This window comes from Anopheles maculipalpis, chromosome 3RL (assembly GCF_943734695.1).
Source record: "Anopheles maculipalpis chromosome 3RL, idAnoMacuDA_375_x, whole genome shotgun sequence".
NCBI classification, from domain to species: domain Eukaryota; kingdom Metazoa; phylum Arthropoda; class Insecta; order Diptera; family Culicidae; genus Anopheles; species Anopheles maculipalpis.
In genome coordinates this window covers 66,234,450-66,257,857 of record NC_064872.1, presented here as the reverse complement: position 1 = coordinate 66,257,857, position 23,408 = coordinate 66,234,450, and the positions used below count along the sequence as shown (strand labels likewise).

Genomic DNA, 23,408 nt, shown 5'->3' with positions numbered 1-23,408 from the left:
AGTTTACTGTTTGTACATTCCTCCAAGAAGTGCCTTTCGCATTTTTCGTATTATTTTTTCATAGCGTGTCACTAAACAATATGACTTGAATAATTCAGTAAGACGAAGACTGATAAGCGTATCCGGACACCGGACGGAAAGACTTTTTGCAATAAAATCATCACAATCGCCCCCGTATTGGAAAGCTCCAAGAAATGCAGCAGTGAATGATCGTGATACGGCGAGGGAAACAATTGCATCAAAGCAGCACTGTCAGGTAGTGTCTTCCCAGAAATGTCCTAAGTCTCGCTGCCGTCTTCGAAGCGGGACAAAACTTAAGAACCGTCCCGTGCCTGATGATTGGATGAGTCTCGTTGGCTGCTGAGCTGCTTCGCATCGTGAGGAAAAGGGAATAAAAATGATCTTCTTATTGTCGAACCGTCGATTTCCCGGACGCTGTAGCGAACGATGTTCGATACCCGGCCGATAGTATAAGTCGGCTTCACCTCCCCATCAGGTTTGGACATTGGGTCGGGCGCACACGACGTGCGAGACTACGTATCAACGAGACGAGACGAGATAAGATTTATTCAAGATTCAATCAAGAGAGTCGTCGATCCACCTAGCGAAACGTAGGGAAATTATCTGTCAGAGGTTTTGTGTCACATGGCCGTGGACAGAACAACAGACTTGGGTCAGCTTGGGTTGAGTTTTGTCGAAGGTGCAAAGACGTCACAACGCTGGGCGTGAGCGACGTGGAACGGGAATGGAGGGTGGCTTTCGATTTGACAGGTGCGCCACAAGGGTAATACTGCGGAGAGTAGCCACCGCACAGCACCGGTAGATGCTAAGTATGATATATATTCGTTTAATACTTTATAGGGAAGGAAAAGATCTTTATAATTTCTACCCCTCCCTGTATCGTTTCTCTCCAGTGTTGTTCTTCTTTCCGATGCAAGCTTAAGCCTTGCGAAACAGAAGACCTTGCGTTGCAAATACTCATCATACACAAAAGTACACACACACACACAGAGACACACATACAGACATATGATTCCGTTCATCGACGCTCACAGCGTCAGATCTTAAGACAGCGGGCAGCAATGCAGTCGTCTTCAGTGTATCGTCGTCGTATAAACACGTTCGTCTACGAACTAAAGCGATCCCGATGAAGCAGAACAGAGGTTCTACCCTAAGCAGATGATACGCTAGTCAAGACACATAGCCCTCCGCTCTCTGTTTCAACCCCCCCCCCCCCCCCTTGCCACCTGCGCCTTTGTCTAGTGATGTCCTGCGAACGAGTAGACACCGAATCGGTACGTGTATTGAAGGATTTTCAGACAAATCCGTCCTCGATGCTTTAATCCTTTTAGGCACAGGCGTACGGGTAGACCGGACAAGACCGGGTGCATCGCCGAAAGATGTCCCGGACCCCGGGATCGTCTTTGCGTTTTCTCAAATGCCAAACCGGGCCGATGACATCAACTCCAATCGGGTAGAAACTGTCGAAGACACTCTTACGGGTTCGGTAGCGAATGCACCATCGTCTACCTTCGAATAGACGAGAGTTGGCCACGCCACTTCCCAAGTTTTCGTTCCAATATACACCAAGACGGCCGGAAAGGATGCAACCTGACCAGTGAGTTTCTTTCCGTTCACAGCGCCCACACTCCGATCGGTCCCACTGGATCGACGAGATAAACTGGTGGTGTTTTGCGTGTTGTTTGCAAAGTTTGTGAAATTAATTAACTCGTCCATTTTGGTTCCAGTTTTGCCTGGCGGCAGATGCGGCAGAACGACTGATTAGCCGGGCCGAGTTGTGACCGATCAGCTGCACTGTCAGCGTGGCTTTGCCATGAACAGGTTTTTGGTTATTTTTATCGGCAACAGTTGAAGTTTTCGATGGGTAAATATTTATCGCTATTGGCCGTGGCTTCTGTACGCTTCCGTTTGGAAGAATATTGGGTGGAAAATGTTCACATTAATGGGGAGCTGGATCCGACTAGCTGATTGTTTGTTTGTTTGTTTGGCAGAAGTTTGTACGTACAGATTGATTGAAGTCAGTGAAAACTGATGTCCATGATATTAATTTCTTCGCATCAGAAAGTAATATTATCATGTTCTGATTAACTATTTTTATAAATAAATATTTTTATAAAAAATACGATTCAATATTGTTTATTTTAGCCTAGAATTTCATAAATAAATTACAATCATTAAATGCTTGCTCATGTCAATCATGTTCCAATGAAACAGCTTGGGCAATTATGACCCTGACATCGGTTTGAGGCTAGAAAAATCGCACCAATCGCACAAGCAACTGGTTGGATTAGCTTCAGCAATTCTCGAGAGCAGCCTGAAGCAGCCGAGACGCGGTAGCATCGAAAGCTTCCCGCTCGCCATGCATCAATGACCCATCGATGAAGAAGACCGACGAAACCAAGCGTACGGAATCCGTGCTTCACGCCAACTACTGGAAGTCGAAACGCGTTGGCCCACCACCAAGACGCGTTGGTTGGCGATGTAAAAACTTGCTCCAAGCAAGCAACCAAGGGCACATCGCAGTGCGTTACACCAACTGCTCCGGTGCCTTCTGCTACTGTCCCGCCCCGGTTGGCACAAATATCATATTTTCCTTAATCTCTAATCCTACTTTATCTTGTTATGGCAGAAACGTATTCCCTTTTTCGGTCCGTTCGTCCGCTCGGTCGGCTGGTTTGCGCCTACCGTTGTCAGCGTTGTCGTGGCGGAAAACCATATTCATATTTCCCCTTTTCCGCTCCCTTTCTTCTAGGTGCCCTCGATCCCGATCTCAGACACGCACACACACATACACACACATACACAACACATACTACCGGACATACCTTGAAGGTGAGCCCGGTTAGTGCAATTTGCAGTGGTGGACTGAAGCATTCAAGTCAACTTTGTCACGTACAAAGCCGGAGGAACGTTGTGGTGAGACGAGAGACGCACGTGCGACACGGCACATTCCGGTGTGTAGAGTCAAGCCCTGGCAAGTGGGCATGTGTTTGCACAAAATGATCGGTCAATGACGGCGCCTAGAGAGTAGCTGGATTTATTCGAGCTTCAAAAACCATCTCCCGGATGGGAAAAAGCGGGACAGAAAATCACTCTAATCCCCAGTCTTCGCTCTCTATTAGTGGTCTGTGCCGCCTTCACGCGGCCTTCGAGAGGTGTGTAGCGTGATTGTTGGATTTGCAGTTGCAGTATTACCAGCGTCTCGACGCTTCGAGATTGCATCGGATGCTAATCCCTTACCGTGAAGTTTGTTTATGGACGACGGATTAATCCTCCCGCACCGCAACTGGTACGCCTCTGTGGACGACGGGTTTCTTCGGTGAGTGTGTGCGTGTGTAATTAGCCATTTACGGGACCAGGGCAGCAAAACATGCTCGTTAGAACAGCAAACCGCTTGGACGCTGGAAGAATGTCACCCTCTAATACTTCATACGATTAACCCTCATCATCGTGCATGGGCGAGAAACCCCACTCGATTAATCCCAGCTCACACGAGAGAACGAATCTCATGTCTGTCTTCTAACGTAGGGGTGGTTTGCTCTCTTATTTAAAGCAAACGAGAGAGATCTAGCACTAACAAGAGAAAGAGTTAGAGTCTCGCCTATGTACAGCGTTATGTACGTACGTGTACCACGCGCTTTCGGTCACGAGTATACAAAACAAACGGGTGAATATACGTTCCGTATGGAGTTTCCTTCTTTTTTTTCTTAGTGTGTGCATGCGTATGTGTAAGTGTGAAGCGTGACAACCATTCTCTCATCCGCTAAATCTCATCCACCACAACAGACCGGCGCTTCCCTTTCGCTTATTCGCTGTGTGTGTGTGTGTGTGTGTGTGGGGAAGGTACAACATAAAAAGCGCAACATCCGGCTCACATCCACCTCGCACATGGGAAGTTCTTTTGTTTACACTCCGCCGAAAGAGTACGGTACCATTGTGTCGGCTCCAATCTCACTTTCACTCATGAAACCCGGCTGCCGAAGGGATTAACACATACTGAGAATTAGAGCATTAGCTCGTGAGTTTGCCGGATTACTTTCTCGCTGGTGGATGGTTCAGGTTTTCGCGCTACGGGTGCACCGGAAATACGGAAGGTGCTACTAAAATAGGCACACACACACACACACTCACTTACGCAGACGGTCATAGTGGATTGGTGGTTGGTGCTAGGTTCTTCCTTTCCGATCACAAAACAGGAAGTTGTTATGCGGATGAGAGTGTTACGGATTTTCCAAGTCGGCCGAGTGTCTCGCAAAGTGACAGCGCAAGGTAATGTGATGCTTTTCCAAGCGAAACCGTTACAATTCATTAAGGTGATAGTGTTTGAAATTCGTGCCGAGTTTTTCAAAAATAGGAAAATATTGGTAACCCAACACCATTGCAAGCTTTGTTTTGAGTTAGATAATGATTGGACGATGTAAAATTTCAGAATAATTTTGCTGGAAAGTATCCATAATTTAAGGTTATATTGTTACTTGACCACAAAGGCTCTTTCCACATAAAATAACCCAAACCCATAATCCTCATACTCTAATCGATGTCAAAGACAATGTGAACTTACTTATTCCTGATCCCTCAGACTCGGCCAAATAAGAAGCAGCTTTAATCCTTCCTTTTAAAACCTTCCGTAAGTCCCACAAGCACACAACGTACCACTGATAACAAAAATAACTCCACACACACACACTTGATGTGCTATCCTTCGGATCAGTTTCCTTGCATAATCCTTCCTCAAAGCGACCCAAATGTGAAGTCTTCCCAGTATCTCAGGGTGACGTTTTATAGTTTTCTCAACCGTCAACCCTGAGCCGACTGTTCCGTCTAGCCCCCCCGCCACCCCTCTCCCATACTCAACAACCACCAGCTAAGGAAAAGCTGCTTTAGAGCTCACTCCTTCCGATGCCGGGCACGGAGTGCCGGTGGTGGAAGAAATCCATTTCTTCGACTTTTCTTAAATCCAAAATCTATAAATTCTATAGAATTTTCGACTTAATCCTATCGTCCCATGCTTGCCAACTCTGCCTTTATCCTGCTTCAGGACCACTCTTGCTCACTTAACTCGCTCCCCGGAAACGACGGTTGTCTTCAAGATCGTTTTCGGAAAAATCTTTACCACACAACGACCGCATGGTTTCGGTGCTGGTGCCACCACTGTCTTCAAGGTTTACCGAAGCATCCGGAAGAGCGTCAGTTTCACACACAACAATCAGTACCTGCTTGGAGCATTTTTCCTCCCATTTTCACTCTCGTGCCCTTCACATTCTCAATCATGTTCACGTCTTCTCGACGCTAAAATTCCCATTCAAACACGTACACGTACAGTGAGAATGAGTAAAGGAGTAGACGAATAAAGGGACATTGTGTATGTGTGGTGCGGGGTGGGGAAAAATCTTTACTCCACTTACGGGCCCATCGTATGAATGGCGAAGGATCAGGATTTTCTCTTTCCTCACTTCCGGATTGTTCCCTCCCTTACCCAGGACGTTTCGAGTCGGCCGTATGTACCACTGGGAGAATTCGCCCAAAAACCACACCAACCTACTCAAAGAAACCGGTCCTCTTAGTATGTATGTGTGTCTGTCTGAGTACATACAATATATGAAAGGATACACGTTGATTTTGTGAGACGTTCACCACCACCAGTGGGCAGGATAAAGCGAGCAGGAATTCTCCCAAAACAGCTGGCTGGCAAACACCGAACCCTGCCGATGTGGAGCATCGCGGAATGGAAGGGGTGCGCAGTATCAGTGTTAGGATAGAGATAAAGCTTCTTAAGGATTCTTTTCTTTTCCTACTACCCATCGAATCCTATCCAAGCGCCAGGGGTTTCTTTCGACCGGATGTCTTAAGAAGAGGTGAGGACGTTTTTGTGCTGCTTGGTGCGGATGACGCTTTTGGGTGTGGAGCAAAAAAAAAAAAAAGGGATCAAGAGAAGCAGGGGGAACGAATGGGGGTGTAAAAAGGGATTTAACTTCCACCCAAAATCTCTCCCCTCTGCCCATTTATTCCTGTGCGAGGTAGCGGATTTGGTGTGCGGTGATATCTCTTCCTACTGCAAGATTTCGACCACATTTCTCGACCTTGAGCACTTGAAATCCGGACGTGGCAGGATCTTAGCTCCTGGTGGAACAAAAAAAGAATCAAACCAACTTCAACTCGTCTCTGGCGAGCGTTGACGGTTTAAAGAAAGAGGGCCAATGGAGGTTTGGTTTGGGCTAGGTGGCCGGGTCGGTTGGTGTGTCGTAGCAGATAAACATAAACCGGAATAAATCACGTCGCACAATCCATTCGTTGCAACCAAACGTTTGCTTCCCGGGTGCGGGTGAACTGCTCACTTACAGCGAACCCCAAGCCTTGATCGAATGGGTGTACTTCTGTTGCCAGCTACTCGCATACTCAAGACGTTACACCCCTTTTGCGAAGACGAGCGGCACGAACGCTTCCTAATTGGGTGACGATAAATCATAAATTATAAGTACACCACTATATTCCTCTATCATGCTACCAAGGCTGCTACCTCCGGCAAGTTTTATGAATCTTTGGAGGTACCGGCTGGAACCCCTTTTTTCTTCTTTACGGTTGTGATTGTTATAGTTAAGAAATGGCATTCATTTTCTTCCCATCACCCATGCCGAATGGAATAAGACAACAAACTTGATCCAAAATCTTGCACCCCCCCCGGTTAGTGTGTGTACTCTTTACCAATTCTTTTCCACCCACCGAAGTATGACAATACTAACAGTAATCTCTGGGTTAAGAGGGGTGAGTGGTGGAGAGGAAATCAGCAGGAACAACCCAGCGGAACACGAACGCCGAACAAACGCAATACGCACAACTTAATTTGTTTGTAATGAAAAGCCTTCGGTCCCGAGAAGGAAAAGGAAAGGTTTCTACTTTTCTTCTCCCTTTCTCTCTATAGACAAGATTATCCGTAGTTAGGGAGAGCACTCCGATCTGGATAATCAGAGGGCTGGAAAAATAAATTGTTATCGTTTACTATTAATTAAGTGGTGCTGTGAGGAATGGCACAAGCCTCGGTATGGTAGGGCGACAAGAAAACCCTTGTTAGGAATACACACACACACACACACGCGCGCGCACCATTTAAGGATTTCCTATCGAAGGGCCAGTTAACATAATTCCCCCTTCGTAACATTCGAGAGGAGAATTCGAGATTCGAAATCCATCAGTGCAATCGCTATCCGGCGCGCAGCAACAGCAGGGACGCATTTCGGATGATCCCTATTCGCTTCTTCATCTCGACGCGGCCACTCTAATCCTCCGCCCTAGCTTCAATTCAACCGGGAGGTTTGACATGGGGTGGCACGATCGGACAGGGTGGCTTGTGTTTATCTATCACTTCGTTCAACGTCAACCATCCGTCAGAAACGCACACCCCATAAATCTCGCTCAAGCAGCAGGAATCGGAAATTCAGCGTTTTCCGCAGGGCACGGCACACACCACGACGGCGAGTCACACATACACATCTCCACGAGGCACGTGAAACGCGGGCTTATCCTTTCGCTGAAGTGAGCGAACCAAACTACCCTGCTAGTACAATGGACGAAAAATGGAATAAAATGTATGTGTAGTATGCCGTGCTTGTGGATCATCGCGACTACAGTGCGGTGCGAATGTTGTGCTACATCTGCATTTTTGACTTTGAGCATAATTTTCATGTGTTTATTTATCAAAAATTATAACCATTGCAACTTTCAAAATCATTCTCAAAGATGCATAATATGTGAATAGTGTAATAAATTTTCCAATTTTGGATAAAAAAAACAGTAAAAAGCATAATCCATCCAACCATCACTGTGGTAACTTGATTCACCGCGGAATGAGGCCGAAAGGATCATGCGAACTCCATTCCTAGAAAGGGAGTGTGGGGCGCTAAAATCACGCATCAACAGTTCAGATTTCGATTCCGCCTTTTAGTCTGGGATTTCCTTCTCCTTTTGCTTCTTTCCCATGGTCCAACGGTATGGATGTGTTTGTATGTGTTTGTGTGTGTGTGAATGTTTTGTAGATTTTTCGGGGTTTCACCCACAAACGGGACGACTAAACCTATCGCGATTGTTTGCGTGATTCACATTATTCAGAGGGAATGAAGAGAGAGAGAGAGGATGTGAGCGAGAAAATGTGGCAGGAAACAAGAGGTAGAGTATGCCGGCAAGGAAAGGGGCATTTGCGTCAAGATGCGTTAGTGTTTGGGAACTGGGGTAAAGGAAACGATACGTGCGGACCGGTGCCATTGCGCTTATGTGAGGGATATGGATTAGGGATTAAATGTGGCCCGAACGTTATGATGTACGGGTTGATGTTTGTTGGTTTTGAGATATGTTTGTGATTATTCCTAAAACATTATTCTCCGTATGAGTTATGAAACCATTTTCACATTTTTTGATCGGTTTAAATCCCATCTTCTAATTTTAAATAGAAGAAAAATAAGGATAAATATAATTTTCATTATTATTTCTATAAATGATTTAAATAAAAATGTTATAAGGTACAGCTCAACCTCGATTGAATCACTTAAACTTGTTGTATGCAAAGAAATATTTAAAACACTGTTGCTGTGGCAATTTGTTCACTATTGTAAATTAATTTAAATACTCAACAATGTTTAGTAGTAATTAAATGTCTCTTCAAGCTTGTGCGTAGAACTTTTTTGTTTTCAAAAACACCATAATCAACATTAATCTCTACATTGTCCGCTCTGCCTTAATTAATCAATCTCAGCTCACACTTGTGAGTATCGTTTTGTGATCGGGGTTCACCAAGGTTTACCCGGTTCGATACCGATTCCATTATTCCGTAAGCCCGTACGCGAACCGAACGCGTCGTTGCCTGCCGCACTAATCCCTTGAAGAAGGTAGCACAGGCAGAAGAAAACACAAGGCCCTGGGACAAAAGGCCATACCACCCTTGCTGCTTCGGGAAGCGGTTTCTCCGGCACTGTTTGCTATCGGCTTAAGACGCAACTCCTTGCACAACTCGGCTCAGGATCGGCTCAGGCCTCGCGATGCCTCGTGCAGCAGCAGGATATAAAAGGATTGTCGCGGGAGCATGGTTTGAAGTGTGGTGTATTCGAGAGCCATTCTCGTGCCGCATGAATGGCGAGACGCACCAATGGGTTGTGAAAAGATGGAAAAAAGGGGGGAAAAGGAAGGCAACGGGCGGTCGGTTGGCCGAATATCCGGCCCTATCATTATCTCTATCCGGACGCGGACGACCACGATGTTGTACACAGAGCACACACACACACACATACAGCCACATTTGCGTCTAAAGACGCAAACACAAACAACGGTGGTGCTCGGTGGAAAAAAAGGATAATAAAGCCGCGGATCAACCATCCCTAGCGCAAGGACAGGACATCATGGGGGTTGAAACTGTGTGCCGGTAGCATTCGATTCGATCCGCTTTCCAAATCCGCACACACACACACACACAAAGCAGCTCTGAATGAGAACTGCTCGAGAGATGGAAATAATATAAATCCTTTATCCCTAATTCTTTATCCTTTCAGCGTTAGGGGATGTATTATGGGTGTGTTTTATTTCGTCGATTTTGCTATATCGCGTGGATTGGTAGTCAGGATGGAAGGCGTAAAGGATAAAAGGGGGAGAAAGACGCATGATGTGTGTGTATGTATGGGTGTGTGTGTGTGTGTAACGAAAGGTACACATACAGCTGGAGTAAAATTCCACGCCACGTCGTTCGGTTCGGTATGGTTCCATGCCGACTTGATGGGATTAGGAGTAAATCCAGATAAAAGGATAAAGCATTATTCTTCTGCTCGCAAGAGGGTATGTGTCCTCTTGCGCCTTCCTTCTGTCCCTACTGTCACCCTCATCCTTGCCTTTTGGTCACACATACAGGCAACGTGTGCACTTCATATCTAGCCGGAATATCCTTTTCTCGCTTTATCTCTTGCGCGCCACGAGTCCTTCCAATCCGGTGCGGACAAAACTCCTCAACAGTCTTCTCCTTTAGCTATGATGTGTGAGATCTTTGTTGGAACATTCCATATCCGATTCGTATCCGGCTACGGGTGTGTGTGTGTGTGTGTGTACGTCCTGGTGCAGGAAAAGTTTTCCTTGATCCACAACGTCTCCACACACACACGCTGCCTCAATCCTTAGGTTCTCCACATCTATCCAAAAGCTTGTCTTCATCCAAAGGATATAAACCGTGAGCCATGGTAGTAGCAGAAACGCGGGATTTACACACACACACAGACACACACATAAAAAGAAAACCCGGGAAATACATCCTAACGGACGTGGAGCTGGTGAGATGAAAATGCGAACGCGGAGGGATTTATTCCCGGGTCTCCCGGCTAAGGATTTACTCACAATAAATCTTATCTTGCGCCCGACAGCTAACAGAGAAAAAAGCGTGATTTCGGATACCGGTCCCACTAACACTCGCATACACACACACGTTCGCAGCACCCCTAAAGCCTTCCGGCATACGATCATCCGCTGGAGCCGGTGCTAGACGAACAGCTCGTATTTCGGCAAAAATGCAAGTTTTTGTGTGCTGCTTTTGTTCGTTTTTTTTTGCTGGAGCTGGGATTGGGATTTAGCTGAGACGATGGAAAAGCGAATGGATTTGTGGATTTCTTTTCAGCGCTCTTGCCGCCACCGGTTGCCGGCACCTGTACCACTGAGTTTTGTTTTTAATCGATACGAAATGCTAGCGTAGTGTTTTGCGATTGTTGAGTTGAATAATCTTTAAGGTGGTGATTAAAAATTATACTGGCGGTGCATTAGCTAAACGGGAAATAATTACAGGCCTGAGCGAAGGGAAAGAAGAGACTAGATTCCAGTAATAAAATGGTAAATAAAAATTTCACGATGCATATTATGCAAACGTTTTATTATTCATAAAAAACGGTAGGACCTCAAGCAGAATTTGTAAGTATAAATTTTAGATTTGAACAGATATGAGCCTAATAACAATACGGCTCTGAACCGTCATAATTAATTATAAATAAATAAGATATGAGCCTAATTATATTAGCAATAACAAATAATGATAACAAATAAAATTGGAAGTAGGACATTGCACACAGTATTCATTGGAAAGGGATTTAAAAACAATTTGAGGTTAATAAAAATGAAATATTTAACAGAGTTTTATGCTTACAAGCAACACAATGCAACACAATGAAAAAAGTTAACAACAACAAGAAAGAATGGTAAAACGTAACACAATCATTCTCTTGTTAAAATTAATTGATAAAAATATAAAATAAAATAAACAAAACGATGTGCATAATTTGCATAGCTTCGCTATTATACGATTATTTAGTTTAACAACACTTAAACATTGACCCCAGCTTCACCCAGTGTGCCTAACTACATCAACAAAAAACGCGATTTGGCTTGGCGGAATCGAATCAAAAGGAGAAACGAATGTCGTCGACATTGCTGCTGTTACTGCCGGTTTTGCTCGAAATCTCAACACAGAGTGTGATACAGACATGGGGCATGGGAGCGAAACGCAAGCGGCAGAAAACTCGGCAAAAGGATGAAGGATGGATTAAGTCGATCATGTGTGTGTGTATGCTTTTCCATTTCAAGACGAGACGAGGTATAAGCGAGACCTTATCGAGATGTTTGCGCTCTGAACGGGAAGGCAAAAACCCTGCTAGAGGAAGGGGAGCTGGGGACGCACGAGTTCTGTTCCTTTGTATGGGTGGGAAGCTGGTAGCTTCGGCGAGATGAGCTAAGACGGAAAGATTTTCCTCCTGTGCCGAATCCGTGCCACGCTTCCTCTTGGCCCAAACCACTGCCGGTATCGGTGCTATGGATCTGTTTCAGGGTAGGCGTCTGTGTGTGTGTGTGTGTGTGTGTGTGTGTGTGTGTGTGTGTGTATGAGTGTTTGCATGCATGCCTGACGGTTGTGTTTGAGGAAGGATTTAGTCTCATCCCGGTAGCAAACCCGATGCGGACCGGGCCAAAGCCATTGAACTAACAGAGACGGCAGAACAATATCCTTGCGAGACGTTGCAGGGAAGATCCGTGATGGTTCACACTCCGACGGATTTGACGGTGGTAGGTGGGCGAAGCGACGAGATGAAGAGAACGTTCTTCCTTATCCTATTCCTTCGACCGGAAGTGGGGAGAACCTTTGCCAGTAAATCTAAGACCGTCGTTGGCGTCGTTGTCGTTGTTGCCGGCGTCTTGTCGAGTTTATGTATGTTCGGATTAAGGAAATCCTTAAGCGAGAGGATCCTTCGCTCCAAAGACTATCCAAAGCGAAAGCCGTACGTTGAAACAGGGACCGCTGGTGCGGTTTGAAGATGTGGGTGGCAGTGGAGAGAGCATTTGGATTTAGTTCCCCTGCGTACACCTGCTTCACCCTGCCATGGAACGCTCAGTCTATTCCGGAGGCTCACTGTACTGCTACGATGATGAAGGTCGAGATTTTGAAGAGGTAAAATCGATATCATTTGATACCGGTTAGGAGTTCTGCAACAGTACCAGCAGTGTCACTGCTTCTCCAACATACGTATTAGCTATGTCCACAGCACGTGTTGGTAATAAATAAAAAAGCAACAAAAATACCGCGCAAAAAGAAATTATTCATCACACTGATGTGCCCACACTTGCTACGTTTCAGTTGTGTTTGGTCGCGATAGAAACACTTGCCCGATTTGGGACACAATCTAGAGGATTAGAGGTTCACCGTTTTGCCTGAAGTACCACGAAATATCTCCATTATTGAGTAAGGCCGCCTGGACAGAATCCCGGTTTGCAAATCCATGGACAAAACGATACAAGACAAAAAAAACCCCCCCAAACCGGCACTCAGTTCGTATGGATGGATCTCCGGTGAAGATCAGTTGGACACTTTGTTTTTATTTGGCCACCACCGGGACGCTTCTCAGACAGTGCGGCCCATCAACAGATGCACCTGCCTGTTGGGGCTATCGAGGATTAAGTGTTTGTCCGGTTGTCCCCAATACGGGCGAACGAAAAGGCGCGCATCACCCTACCTACCCCTACCAGCGCACAAATTGTATCCTAAACATCGAGTTCTACACACGATGAACGGTGTGAAGGATTGGAGTGAAGGCTTTTTTTCTCTCCCTCGCTTATTGCTGTCGTTGGTTGGTGTGTGAGAGTGGTCCAATCGGGGCTTTTGCTTCTCCGGGATCCAAGAATTTCCCAGCCACGAAGTGGGCGAGAAAAAATCTCACCAGATCACCAGAACGAAACCTGTGCTTTGCGCGGCCAGTGAACCAAATAGCTAGACGACACCGGTTGGACGCTCATGCTTTGCGCCGGTTTTATAGAGGTTAGAGCGACGAGTTATACATAAATAAAGTCTAAATCCCCTTTTCATCCATTCTCGGCGAAACCTGGGTGGGAAAAAATGTTACCTGTGCCATGAGGTCACCATGAAGCCGCCATTTCGGTGCGCGGTTCGCGATTTCCGCGTCCATATAGACCTGCAGTTGGTGTCTTGTCGTTGTTTGTTGCGAATTCTCTGTTCTTTTTGCACACCCTGTTCTATGTTGGTCGGTATTGAAATGTCGAAATGGATGTTAAACATCCCGTTCGCCGATCGCGGGTTGATCGCGTACCGGCTGAAACACATTGATCACGTCCGGCAGGGATGCGTACGACTCATTCTTCATCGATTCCCATAAATCCTTACGGGTCGCGAAATTGGGTCGACGCGTTGGTGATGCGTTCAAGTTTCTATACCCAACGCCCAAACAGCAAAAGGAGCAACCGTGTGTGGCACGGTCGTCCAGAACTTTCACAACCAGTTTAACGGTCGCGACTCTAATCGCGTTGCTAGTGGAATGATCAAAACAGAACAAAAAAGCTCGCACTACTCCATCGGCTGTGCTGGCCATCGGCGTTACGTTTTCTGTGTTGCCGTGTACGCCAACCGAGGACGTCATCCGCGAGGTGTAGGCATAATCCCAATTCGACGACCTGTTTTTTGAAATCCAAGAGGATTAAGCACCAGCAGTTTGGCTTGTTTTTTTGTTGTTGTTTTGTTTAAAACGTCCTACCCGGTGGTTATTTTTGGGTGGCCCATCCTGCCATCTACGGGCGACAGTGACAACGACGGCCCATCGACGTTAGACCTGCCGGGTACCGGGCTGTTGCAGTTGCAGTATTGGATTTGAGCAGAGGATTTTCCCCGTGCAGCGTGGCAGGATGCGAGCCATTCTTCTCGTATCGAAGGTCTTTCGTTTTGGTGCTTCTCGCATGATGGCAGCAGGATGTAAAATCATATAAGATTGATTCAAATATTCAAGGGTTAGCATAGCAAAACAAAAAACTCTAGTCCCAATAACAGTGGGATTTGTTTTATTTGTATACACTAACTGATTTGAAACCATTTGTATATTTCACATCGTCAATAGGATGTTAACAACGTAGAGATTCTACCTGGCCATCGTACAAGAATGTTGAGGTAAATACATACACTACACAAGGCTCAGAACAAATCCTTTTCAGTTGGAGAAAGCGTCCACGTTTGGAATTACTCTTGCCCTACTATCAGATCCAATATCCCAATCTCCGAACCAGCGAACCATCGTTGTGTTATCATTTTTCCGCGAATTTTCCCACCCGAGGCGCTAAAATGCAAATAATCGGCAACCGGGAGGCATCCGAATAATGATACCGGATCTAAATCTCGTTCATCCATACCATCCATTTATCGCTCGAACACTGTTGGGTCCACTGGAATGGATGTTGCCACGGCTAGATCCAATGCGTACGATCAAAAGACCAACGGACGATCCGAAAATCGGTGTCCGTATTTGCCGGCTGGTCAATCGATTAAAACTACCAGCAGAAACGGTGCGAGCGCGAATCCTTCCAGTCGCGTGATTCTTTCGCGCAATGGACTATCAGCCGTTTGCCGGTGCGTCCAATCCATTTGCTCTAGGTCTGTGGAACCGTAGATGAGCGCGTGCAGCTTTAAGTGGAACCATTTTTCTAAATCCTTCTTAAATCCTGGTTCTGTGTCTCATACGCTTTAGAGATACTAGTCACCTAACGGTTAGAAATGGTTGCAAAGTATCGTTTTATGACCTGGTATTGATGCAAGGATTAAATCACTTCCTGGAAATGGTGTGGTACGATGGGATTGAAGGATGGCTATGTCTGGTGAAGCGAAGCTTACATCAAAAGTATCTAGTTCGGTCACATTTAGTGTGAATATAAATAAACTTTTAGGACAAATAAACTGTGAATATGCGGAGAGCTTGAATACTATTCAAATTTTGAAGCGTTTTTTTCAATCATTTTCCTAAGGTTAATTGAACATGATAAAAGTATAATAATAATACGACAATTTCTCGAAGCTCCAACAATAAAAATGTTAGTGTAACCTAAGAGATGTGTGATGTCGAGCGCATTGGAACATCTGCATGTCCCAAACATCATCAATCAACGCACCATGACGACCGTGTCATATTTTGTTCCCCATCCCATTGGTGGCGGATCCCATTGGAGCATTGATCCCCATCCCATTGGTGGCGAGCCTCATTGAGTGCGATTTAAAGTAACGTCGATTATTGTTGATGGATTAGAGACATCGGGGCAAACAATAACTACAAAACCCCTAAGGCAAAGGAGGCCCATATCGGCCATTCAATTGTATTTATTTTCCAGCGGATTATGCTCAATTAGCGTAGCATAAGACCTATCACAATAATCGAGAGTTTTACAGACTTAAAAATGTGCACTCGTTTTCAGCATCACAATCAACATCGCAAGTTAATTGAGCGGCTGAGTCGAAGATAGAGATGTGATATAAATTAGAGGATGATGTAAGCAGTGCACCAATCGTCCAGCCAGAAGCACAGAACGATTCTTCCGGCACCGGCGTACGTGACTGGCTCGAACATCATCAGCACGTGTTTATTCGTCCATTGCGTGCTCTTTGATCTGTGCACGGAGTACAATGCTTTCCCGGCAACCGACCAGTGTGCCGGAAGAGTAAATTGATATCTGGGAGGAAGACGGGATTTATACTGGCACGCATTCTTCATCCGAAAAAAACACAGGGTGAAGAATATGCAGATTTACCACACTAATGGAAAGTGAGCATTAGAACCATCGGCAGTTCGTTGATCTTGGTGAAGCTTTTCTTTTCGGTTGTTTTCGGTATTGTTTTCATCGATATCATACACGGCAGGGTTGATGAGCCAAGCGAATATATGATGGTACTTGCAGGTACCGCCACTGTGCCGGTTGGATTTAGAGGATCTTCATCCGCACGCATCGATGGATAACGCATCTTCAAGCACCGAAGGGCACGTAGCAAACCGTACCGTTTTGGTACGTTTTGTAACCCGTTGGCCGTTCACCCTATTCGTAAAATTCTCCAAAATCGAAGCATGTGTGTTTGGGTGAATGGTATGCCTGTGTTTATCGAAGGATAATTCCCTCTTTCAACAGCAGTAACCAGGCACGCACGCATGCTGGAGCGCTCGGTCCCAGGGTGGCATATAACGTCACAGCGTTTGGTAAGGAGGAGGCTTACCAACGATACCGGAAGGGACGTCGGTTTTGGTGGTTGGAAGGATAATAATGATGATGATCACCATGGTCGCTGCTAACGCCGGAAGCTTGGTTGGGAAGGTGATCAGTTTAAAATCTTGTTTTTACTGTGGGAAATATTTATTGCTTTTAATGTTACATTGACAGAACTCACAGCCATCTAATGAACTTATGTGACATTTGGATGTCTAAAGTAAGACGAAATATTGAGTCGAGTCGAGTCTTATTTAAGTATCAAATTGAATAAAACGTCTTCATTTATAACTTCACGAAAAATAGAGCCGTCTTTTGGTCCCAGTTGGATTACTGTGCAGGATATGGTCTGCCTGCTATTGCAATTGTTTACTAAAATGTGTTTATATACGCAAGTAGAGCAGTACATATAGCTAAGTCTTTCCAATATCAATAACATCTATACGGATAACAATGAAAAAATCCTTCCAAAATAAATAAATTGTGGATTCAATTTCAAAAACCATTGCCATTAATCAAATCAACTCTGGTGACTGTACGATTAAGGGCTGGGCGATTAAACCTGCATCGATTCGAAAGTGGGAAGCAAGAGAGCCGGAATATGATACAATAAAATAGTTTTTTTTAAATAAGACTATAACTGACAAAAGTTAAACACTTTTTGTGTAATGAATTCTACTAATTCTATTTTTAGACAAATTTCCCCTACAGAACAAAACTGTTACAATGCAGCCAACACCATTTTGGGATAAAAACAGGTGGCAGCAGTACCGTGTAGCTTCCCTCCACCTAACGCAATCCATTAAACTATCCTGTACAGGAATTAGTTAGTTCAACAGTTTTGCGAGACTGACCTCTCCACTTTGCACGACCTTCGGGGACACTGAGCAGCTGAGATACTGAAGGGGGCAGCCGGGTCAGTGAAGCGAAAGGCGACGGTACGGGATAATAGGCCCGATGCATGATTTTTCCTACTCCACCTCAACAACTCCTCCCCCCTCAACAAGCCTCCGCACAGCGAGACTTTAATCTGCCCCCATCGCGAAGGTCTCGCGCTTAGCGCATCGGTGTTTTATATGTATTTAACGGATTATGCGCTACATGGAAGCCAGCAGAGGCGGCCACGTTTACAGTGTTGTTGCGTACGAGCGTACACCGGGCGTGTTGCTGGGAGAGCAAAAATTTGTTTCCCTCCCCCCCCCCCCCCTCCTTCGGGGTAGAACGCACCGGGCCCAAACCCAAACACACACACACACCCTCCCCACAAAGGCCGAGGCTGACTAGGGGGTGCGTGAATTCGGGGGTGTCGCTTTTGTCGAAACTTTGCCGAGCGCTCGTTGTACGGTGTTTTGGGATTTGGGAGGATGGGTCATAATTTAAAAGATCACGCATCGATGTAATCCCGGAAAGGTTTTGGGGGATTGTTCCCCCACTGTGGAAGGGAGGGGGGGGGGGAGCGTAAGGAGAAGAAGCAGGGACAAGGATGAATAAAATCATAAGAAGATTAATTTAAAGCAGTAGCATTCGCGTGTGTGATGGGTGACTAGCCGTGGCCGATGCAAAACTGGCTCAAAAATGAGAGAAATTATGCGACACGAACTAGAACACTCATCATCGATCAATAGAATATTCAATTTGCAAACCAGTGCTTAATATGTTTTCGAATTATGAAATCCACAACGATTGAAGCTCTTGATGGGTTTAAAATTAATTCAATGTGAGAGTTTCCAGAAGAGATTAAAAATATTGCTACGACCAGCAAATGCAAACTGGAATTATTAAATGATTCAAGTTGAGAAAGGAAATTAATTTTCAAATCATATCGAGCTCGCTTTGTGAATAAAAAGAGTAGTTATACACTCTCCACCCAATAAAATAAAAATAAAGCACCCTGAAGCATTGCCAAGGACTCTCGCTTAACCACTGATTTGCGGACATTACTTTGCCCGATTGCCACTCGAGCTAGGCAGGGGAAAATTAAAATTGCTCCAAGCGGCAGTGAATGCCGCTCGTGGGCACGGTTGACAAAATTGTTAATATTTTAAATGGAGTTTGCCTGCGAGCGTGTACCCTCTTCAAACATCAAACGCAATGTGTGAAGCCGGGTGGTGTGTTTGGGTGACTGTTTGTACTCACCGTTAACTTTGCTGAAGTCAAAATCCTGCTTCCGATCCTGCATGGCTGCAGCGGCCGCTGCAACGGCCGCTACCGGTGACTGTAGTATGGTCCGATCGATGTGTGGCCCATTGACGGGATTGCTGCCTGCCTGCCCGTTCGGTCCCGGTCCGTTGTTTTCCGGTGCCGTTAGCGAGTTGGATACGCTGATGCGTGGCGTTACGGAGCGATTAACGGTGGCGGCGGCTGCCAGCAGGGATTGTGACACACTGATGGTAGGGTGAAGGTTCGTTGCGAGGTCCGAACGTGACTGTCCCGAGCCTGTATTGGCTTGGCTGGAAGATGATCCCGAAGGGCCATTGCTGGGAGCGGGCAGATGGTGATGGTTCGATGAACCGTTCACATCGTTCGGTTGGGAACGATCGGTTGATGGTGGTTCGGCTGTGCTGCTATTGCTGCTGCTCGAGGACGAGGCTGCTGTGCCGGATATGGCCTTCGGGCTGGACATTTCGGTGTCACGTTCGGTAGTGTGCGACGGAGATACTGGCATTGAGGAGTCTTTTTTGGGAGACTTTGAACGAGTCAGGGCAAGAGCTTGCGTCTGGAAGAGAGAAATGAACGTGTAACAATTTTGATTAATTGAATGTGTTGTACAATGGATAGAATCAAATACAAATGTTAATATTTAACTAATGATGTTAAATAATGTGTTTTTGTTACACTTAACGCTCTCCTTTGAAATATTCACTCAACTATTAATATCCGAGGATGAAATCTAGAGGTCGCAGTCAATATTCCCATTTGGATCGTGCTAATCAAGTGTTTTGTGACATTTAATATGTCTACAGCCTTGAATTTCTCGAACAGAGTCATTCTGAGCATCAAGTTCCCTTCGGAAGATGTAGAAGTAATAGGTGAAAAAACAGATCTGTTGACCAGTTCTTCTACGTCCGTAAATTCTTTCACAACATTTCAATAGCTATTGATAGAAGTTTTGAATTAAACTTCAATAAACAGCTTTATTTTGCTTCCAAATCAGAAAAGCAGCAGATCGCCAAGGTCACAATAAAGATAAAAACAAGTTATATTGGTCGTTGATATGGTTCTGTACTTCTGCTGTAAGATAATCTGATCTGGTCTCATGAATTTGTTTGCAACAGCCCCAATAAATGAAGGAATTAGTTTGAAAAAAACATCTATCTCACACACTATGTGCAATAAACCCAGTCCAGTCGGTCAACACCGCAACCAGTCGATCCGCAATGCTCCCTTAATACACACTCACCCTAAACCCCTTTGGTTTTTATGTGGCGTCTGACAAAATCAGTTTCAATTAAGTTAACAAACACCTCCCCTTCCTGCAGTGACTCACCTCGCCCATTCGGCACCCCTCTGTCGCTTGACCTTATGAGCATGAAATCGATCGAAATTCCAAAGCACTGGACACTGAGCGAGTACGAACGGTGAAGTGTGTGTTCGGTGTGTGCCGATGAGCAGGGTTTCTGGGTCGGATTGATTGTTGGACTAGTTTTAGAATGGCGCAAAAACGTCATCCTGCCATGATCGTTTGGTCAGTCGAATTAAGTTTAATCGTAACCGTCTTCGGGGAGGGAAAAGATATGGTCCCGGTTTTCAATAAATTGACCGTTCGATTCGAATCACTTTGCCATGGTGATGCGCTGTTTTCGGGTGCGCGTAAAGAATAATCTTACCAATTTGGTATGACGTGTGAGTGATATGGAGTTTTAAATTAATTTATTTTGCTATTTTGTGTTGCATTTGATCGCTGTTGGCGATATATCTGTATGGGTTTGGGCATTGAACTTGCAGATCTTCTCTAATCTACTAATGTGTGTTGTGCATAAATTTACGTGTGCATGAATAATCCTCAACGGTGGTTTCTTTATGCCGTTCCCATTGTCGTTATAGTAAGCAAGTGTACGCCCAACTGCACAGTTTAGCTCGTAGTATCAGGCCTACAGCTCATCGGGTCAATCGATGTTAAGTAGTGCTCGCGGAGCAAAACGGCTTTGACCATAATTGACCGGTTGGAGTAGCGTTGGACGGTTGGACGGCTCGAGCACGACTGTTGGAAGCGTAGCTTTTGAGTAAAAGATCAGTAGATCGGGCAGAAGATAGTCGCCGTACAGGCAATGCCGTCTCAAGGAGGTGATGGCTTGAATAATGTCACCGTTTCATGAAAATATTAATATGCTCATCTTTTATTATTATACGTAGATCTGTTCATTCAAACAGATGTACTATGTCACATATCGGCACATCGAATGAGCTCTTTAGTTTGTTTTAAATAACATTTATCTTTCCCTCAAATCATGTACATTTCTAAGCCATTACATCATCATCGCCATCATCGCGGTTGGCCAACTTTATTTGCCTTCAATTGGGATCAACTTCACCAAACGACACGATCGCGTCAATGTCAACCAACCATTCCGCAGCTATCCGCACACAGCTGTCTGACGATTTTCGAGCCGAGCCGAACAGAAGACCGTCCGGTTGGTGCTGTGGGTTAAGATTAAGATTAAGAGCTATCAGCTGAACCGAAACGTTACGCGCGGGTAAATGAACCGAACCGGCAGCCATCTGTGCACGCTGGACCATTTCGGTTCACCAGCGCCCTAGCCCTATTGTCTAGCTAATTGTAGCTATTATCACCATGCTTGTCGGTTAACCCCATGAACGGCGCACGCCCCGTATATTCCGTTCGCCAAAAATACGGCTTGCTGTTTGGTATCTCGCTTTCCCACATGGCGACAACAAATGTATCGTTTATGCTACTGTTTTCGATGCTTTTCTGTTACATCTTATCCTTTCGTTAGGCAACCCATCCCTAGAGGGCGCTAACAGCAAAGTAGCAATTAATTGAAGGACAATTATTTGAATAATTCTACCCCATCATCGCAGGGGATATGCTGCCCATCCGATGCAGGTTAAACATATGTTTATTCTCCGTCATCTTTCGTCCGCTTGTTGGAATGCATGTCACCCGAAAACGCAGCGAAAAAGAGACCGCACGAACACAACCGGAAGGTTGCCGGAAAAAGGGCTAAACCCTCATCGGTTGTGTGCATGTGACCGCAACATAAAAAGCTGGACGGTGGTGATGGTGACACAATGCATCGTTGTATCCCCCCCTAACCAAACGCACCTATGCACCGCAAACCATCCTTAAGGGTGCATCCTCACTCCGGTTCCGTTTGACCCGTCATCTTCGACACATCCATTCTAAGCAGAGAGTTCGGAGGGCGATTGCAACATAATAAAAGGCAAAACACGGCTGCCTCATAAAACATCATCATGAAACGGATCGGGTGAGCAAGAAAGCAACGGACGTACATGAGGGATGTGGCAATTATGTAGCACTTCCTTGTCTGTCCGGTACCACTCACGGGGAAGGGGGAATGCTAGGGGAATTCCCTAGCATTAATAACGGCCAAATTGTGCAGCAAATAAAAAAACGCATCTCAGGACACGTATTCGAATGTGTGAGGGATTCGGTAAAAATGGATAAGGGTGGTATGCAAAAAGGAGAGAAAAAACCCAACATCATCCTAAAAAACACCCCACCTAAAAGGACACCTAATGAAAAGGGGTTGACACAAGTCTCACTCGCACTTGCGCTGGATCCATACATCAGGCGATAGTGGAAGGACTTCAAATTGGTGAGTTTTATTACAAAAGCAAAAGGGTGTGTTTTTTTGTTGTTGATGCCTGCTATTCCTGTAGTCAGGCAGAACAATGCAGCGGTAGAGTGGCGAGAGCAAGAATACAACACCACCATCAGCTATGGGTGCGCTCTCGGTTACGGCCGCAACAGCTCAACAGCCACACATTCCGCAGCAACCTGTTGCATCCTTTATGTAGTTTCGCTTTTTCGCTTTGCAAGATGTTCTAGCGAAACCACCTTTTTTGTCACCGCTGATAGTGCGTTGTGCGTTTGAGGCATTTTTATGGCCCCATTGCGGCAGAGGGGCGCAACCGGAGTGCCAAAAGTGGCGCAGTGTCCAAACGTTAGTTGCTGCTTACCTTTGGTTTTATGTTTGTCGGTTAATGTAGGATTAATTAGACATACACTTTTTTTTTCTTAATGGCGAACGGGAAGAATCGGACCCCAACCACTTTGCAGAAAGTGTGAAGATGAAGTGGATTTTTCGGCTACAGCCATGTAGCATCCAAGATCGTAAACATCCAAGTGCAAGTGCAACCGCATAAAGGTTTCTGCTTAAGCCGCGCTCCGTGCTGTTGGGGCGACTTACCTGGAAGACATTAAACTTTCAACACCCAAAACTGGAAATTATGATTGGTAAAGGGACGGAAGATTTAAGGTATTTTGGCACACTCGCACGAAGCTGAGCCATGGACCAAGAGTGAAGCAATGAGGAACATCAAGGTGCGTTGATAACTACCGGGCAGGAATAATTTTAATGAGCCGGGTGTGTGAGTGTGTTTTTCATTTTTTTTTGTGTTTTCTTTTTTAAAGGAATATTTAATAACATTAATGAACCATTGCTGCACATCAAACAAAGAACTAAACACATAGTAAAGATGTAAATGTTGTTGCAGAAGTTTTACAGCAGTTTAATTGCTATATCGAGTGTCTACTGTCAATAGCAGTATGAGATGCGTGAGATGAGATGAGATGAGATGAGTTGACTTGCAATGCGTATATTAAAACATTTTCCAGTTCATTGCAAATAGCGTAACATTTTGTGCATTTTAGTAGTTAA

At 45.3% G+C, this 23,408-nt stretch overlaps 3 protein-coding genes across 3 annotated transcripts in view; 2 read left to right on the top strand and 1 right to left on the bottom strand.

Moving 5' to 3' along the window:
• The window catches only part of LOC126561735 (semaphorin-2A-like), a 624,320-nt gene that overhangs the window by 17,302 nt on the left and 583,610 nt on the right, over nucleotides 1-23,408 (top strand). The window lies entirely within an intron of this gene.
• LOC126561564 (uncharacterized) overlaps nucleotides 1-23,408 on the bottom strand; it is an 85,601-nt gene that overhangs the window by 21,448 nt on the left and 40,745 nt on the right. The window contains exon 2 of the mRNA XM_050217786.1: nucleotides 18,682-19,261. Within this exon, the coding sequence (XP_050073743.1) occupies nucleotides 18,682-19,261 (580 nt within the window). The remainder of the gene's footprint in view (nucleotides 1-18,681; nucleotides 19,262-23,408) is intronic.
• LOC126561777 (solute carrier organic anion transporter family member 74D-like) overlaps nucleotides 21,259-23,408 on the top strand; it is an 89,841-nt gene continuing 87,691 nt past the window's right edge. The window contains exon 1 of the mRNA XM_050218095.1: nucleotides 21,259-21,266. The gene's annotated coding sequence lies outside the window, so the exon portion shown is untranslated. The remainder of the gene's footprint in view (nucleotides 21,267-23,408) is intronic.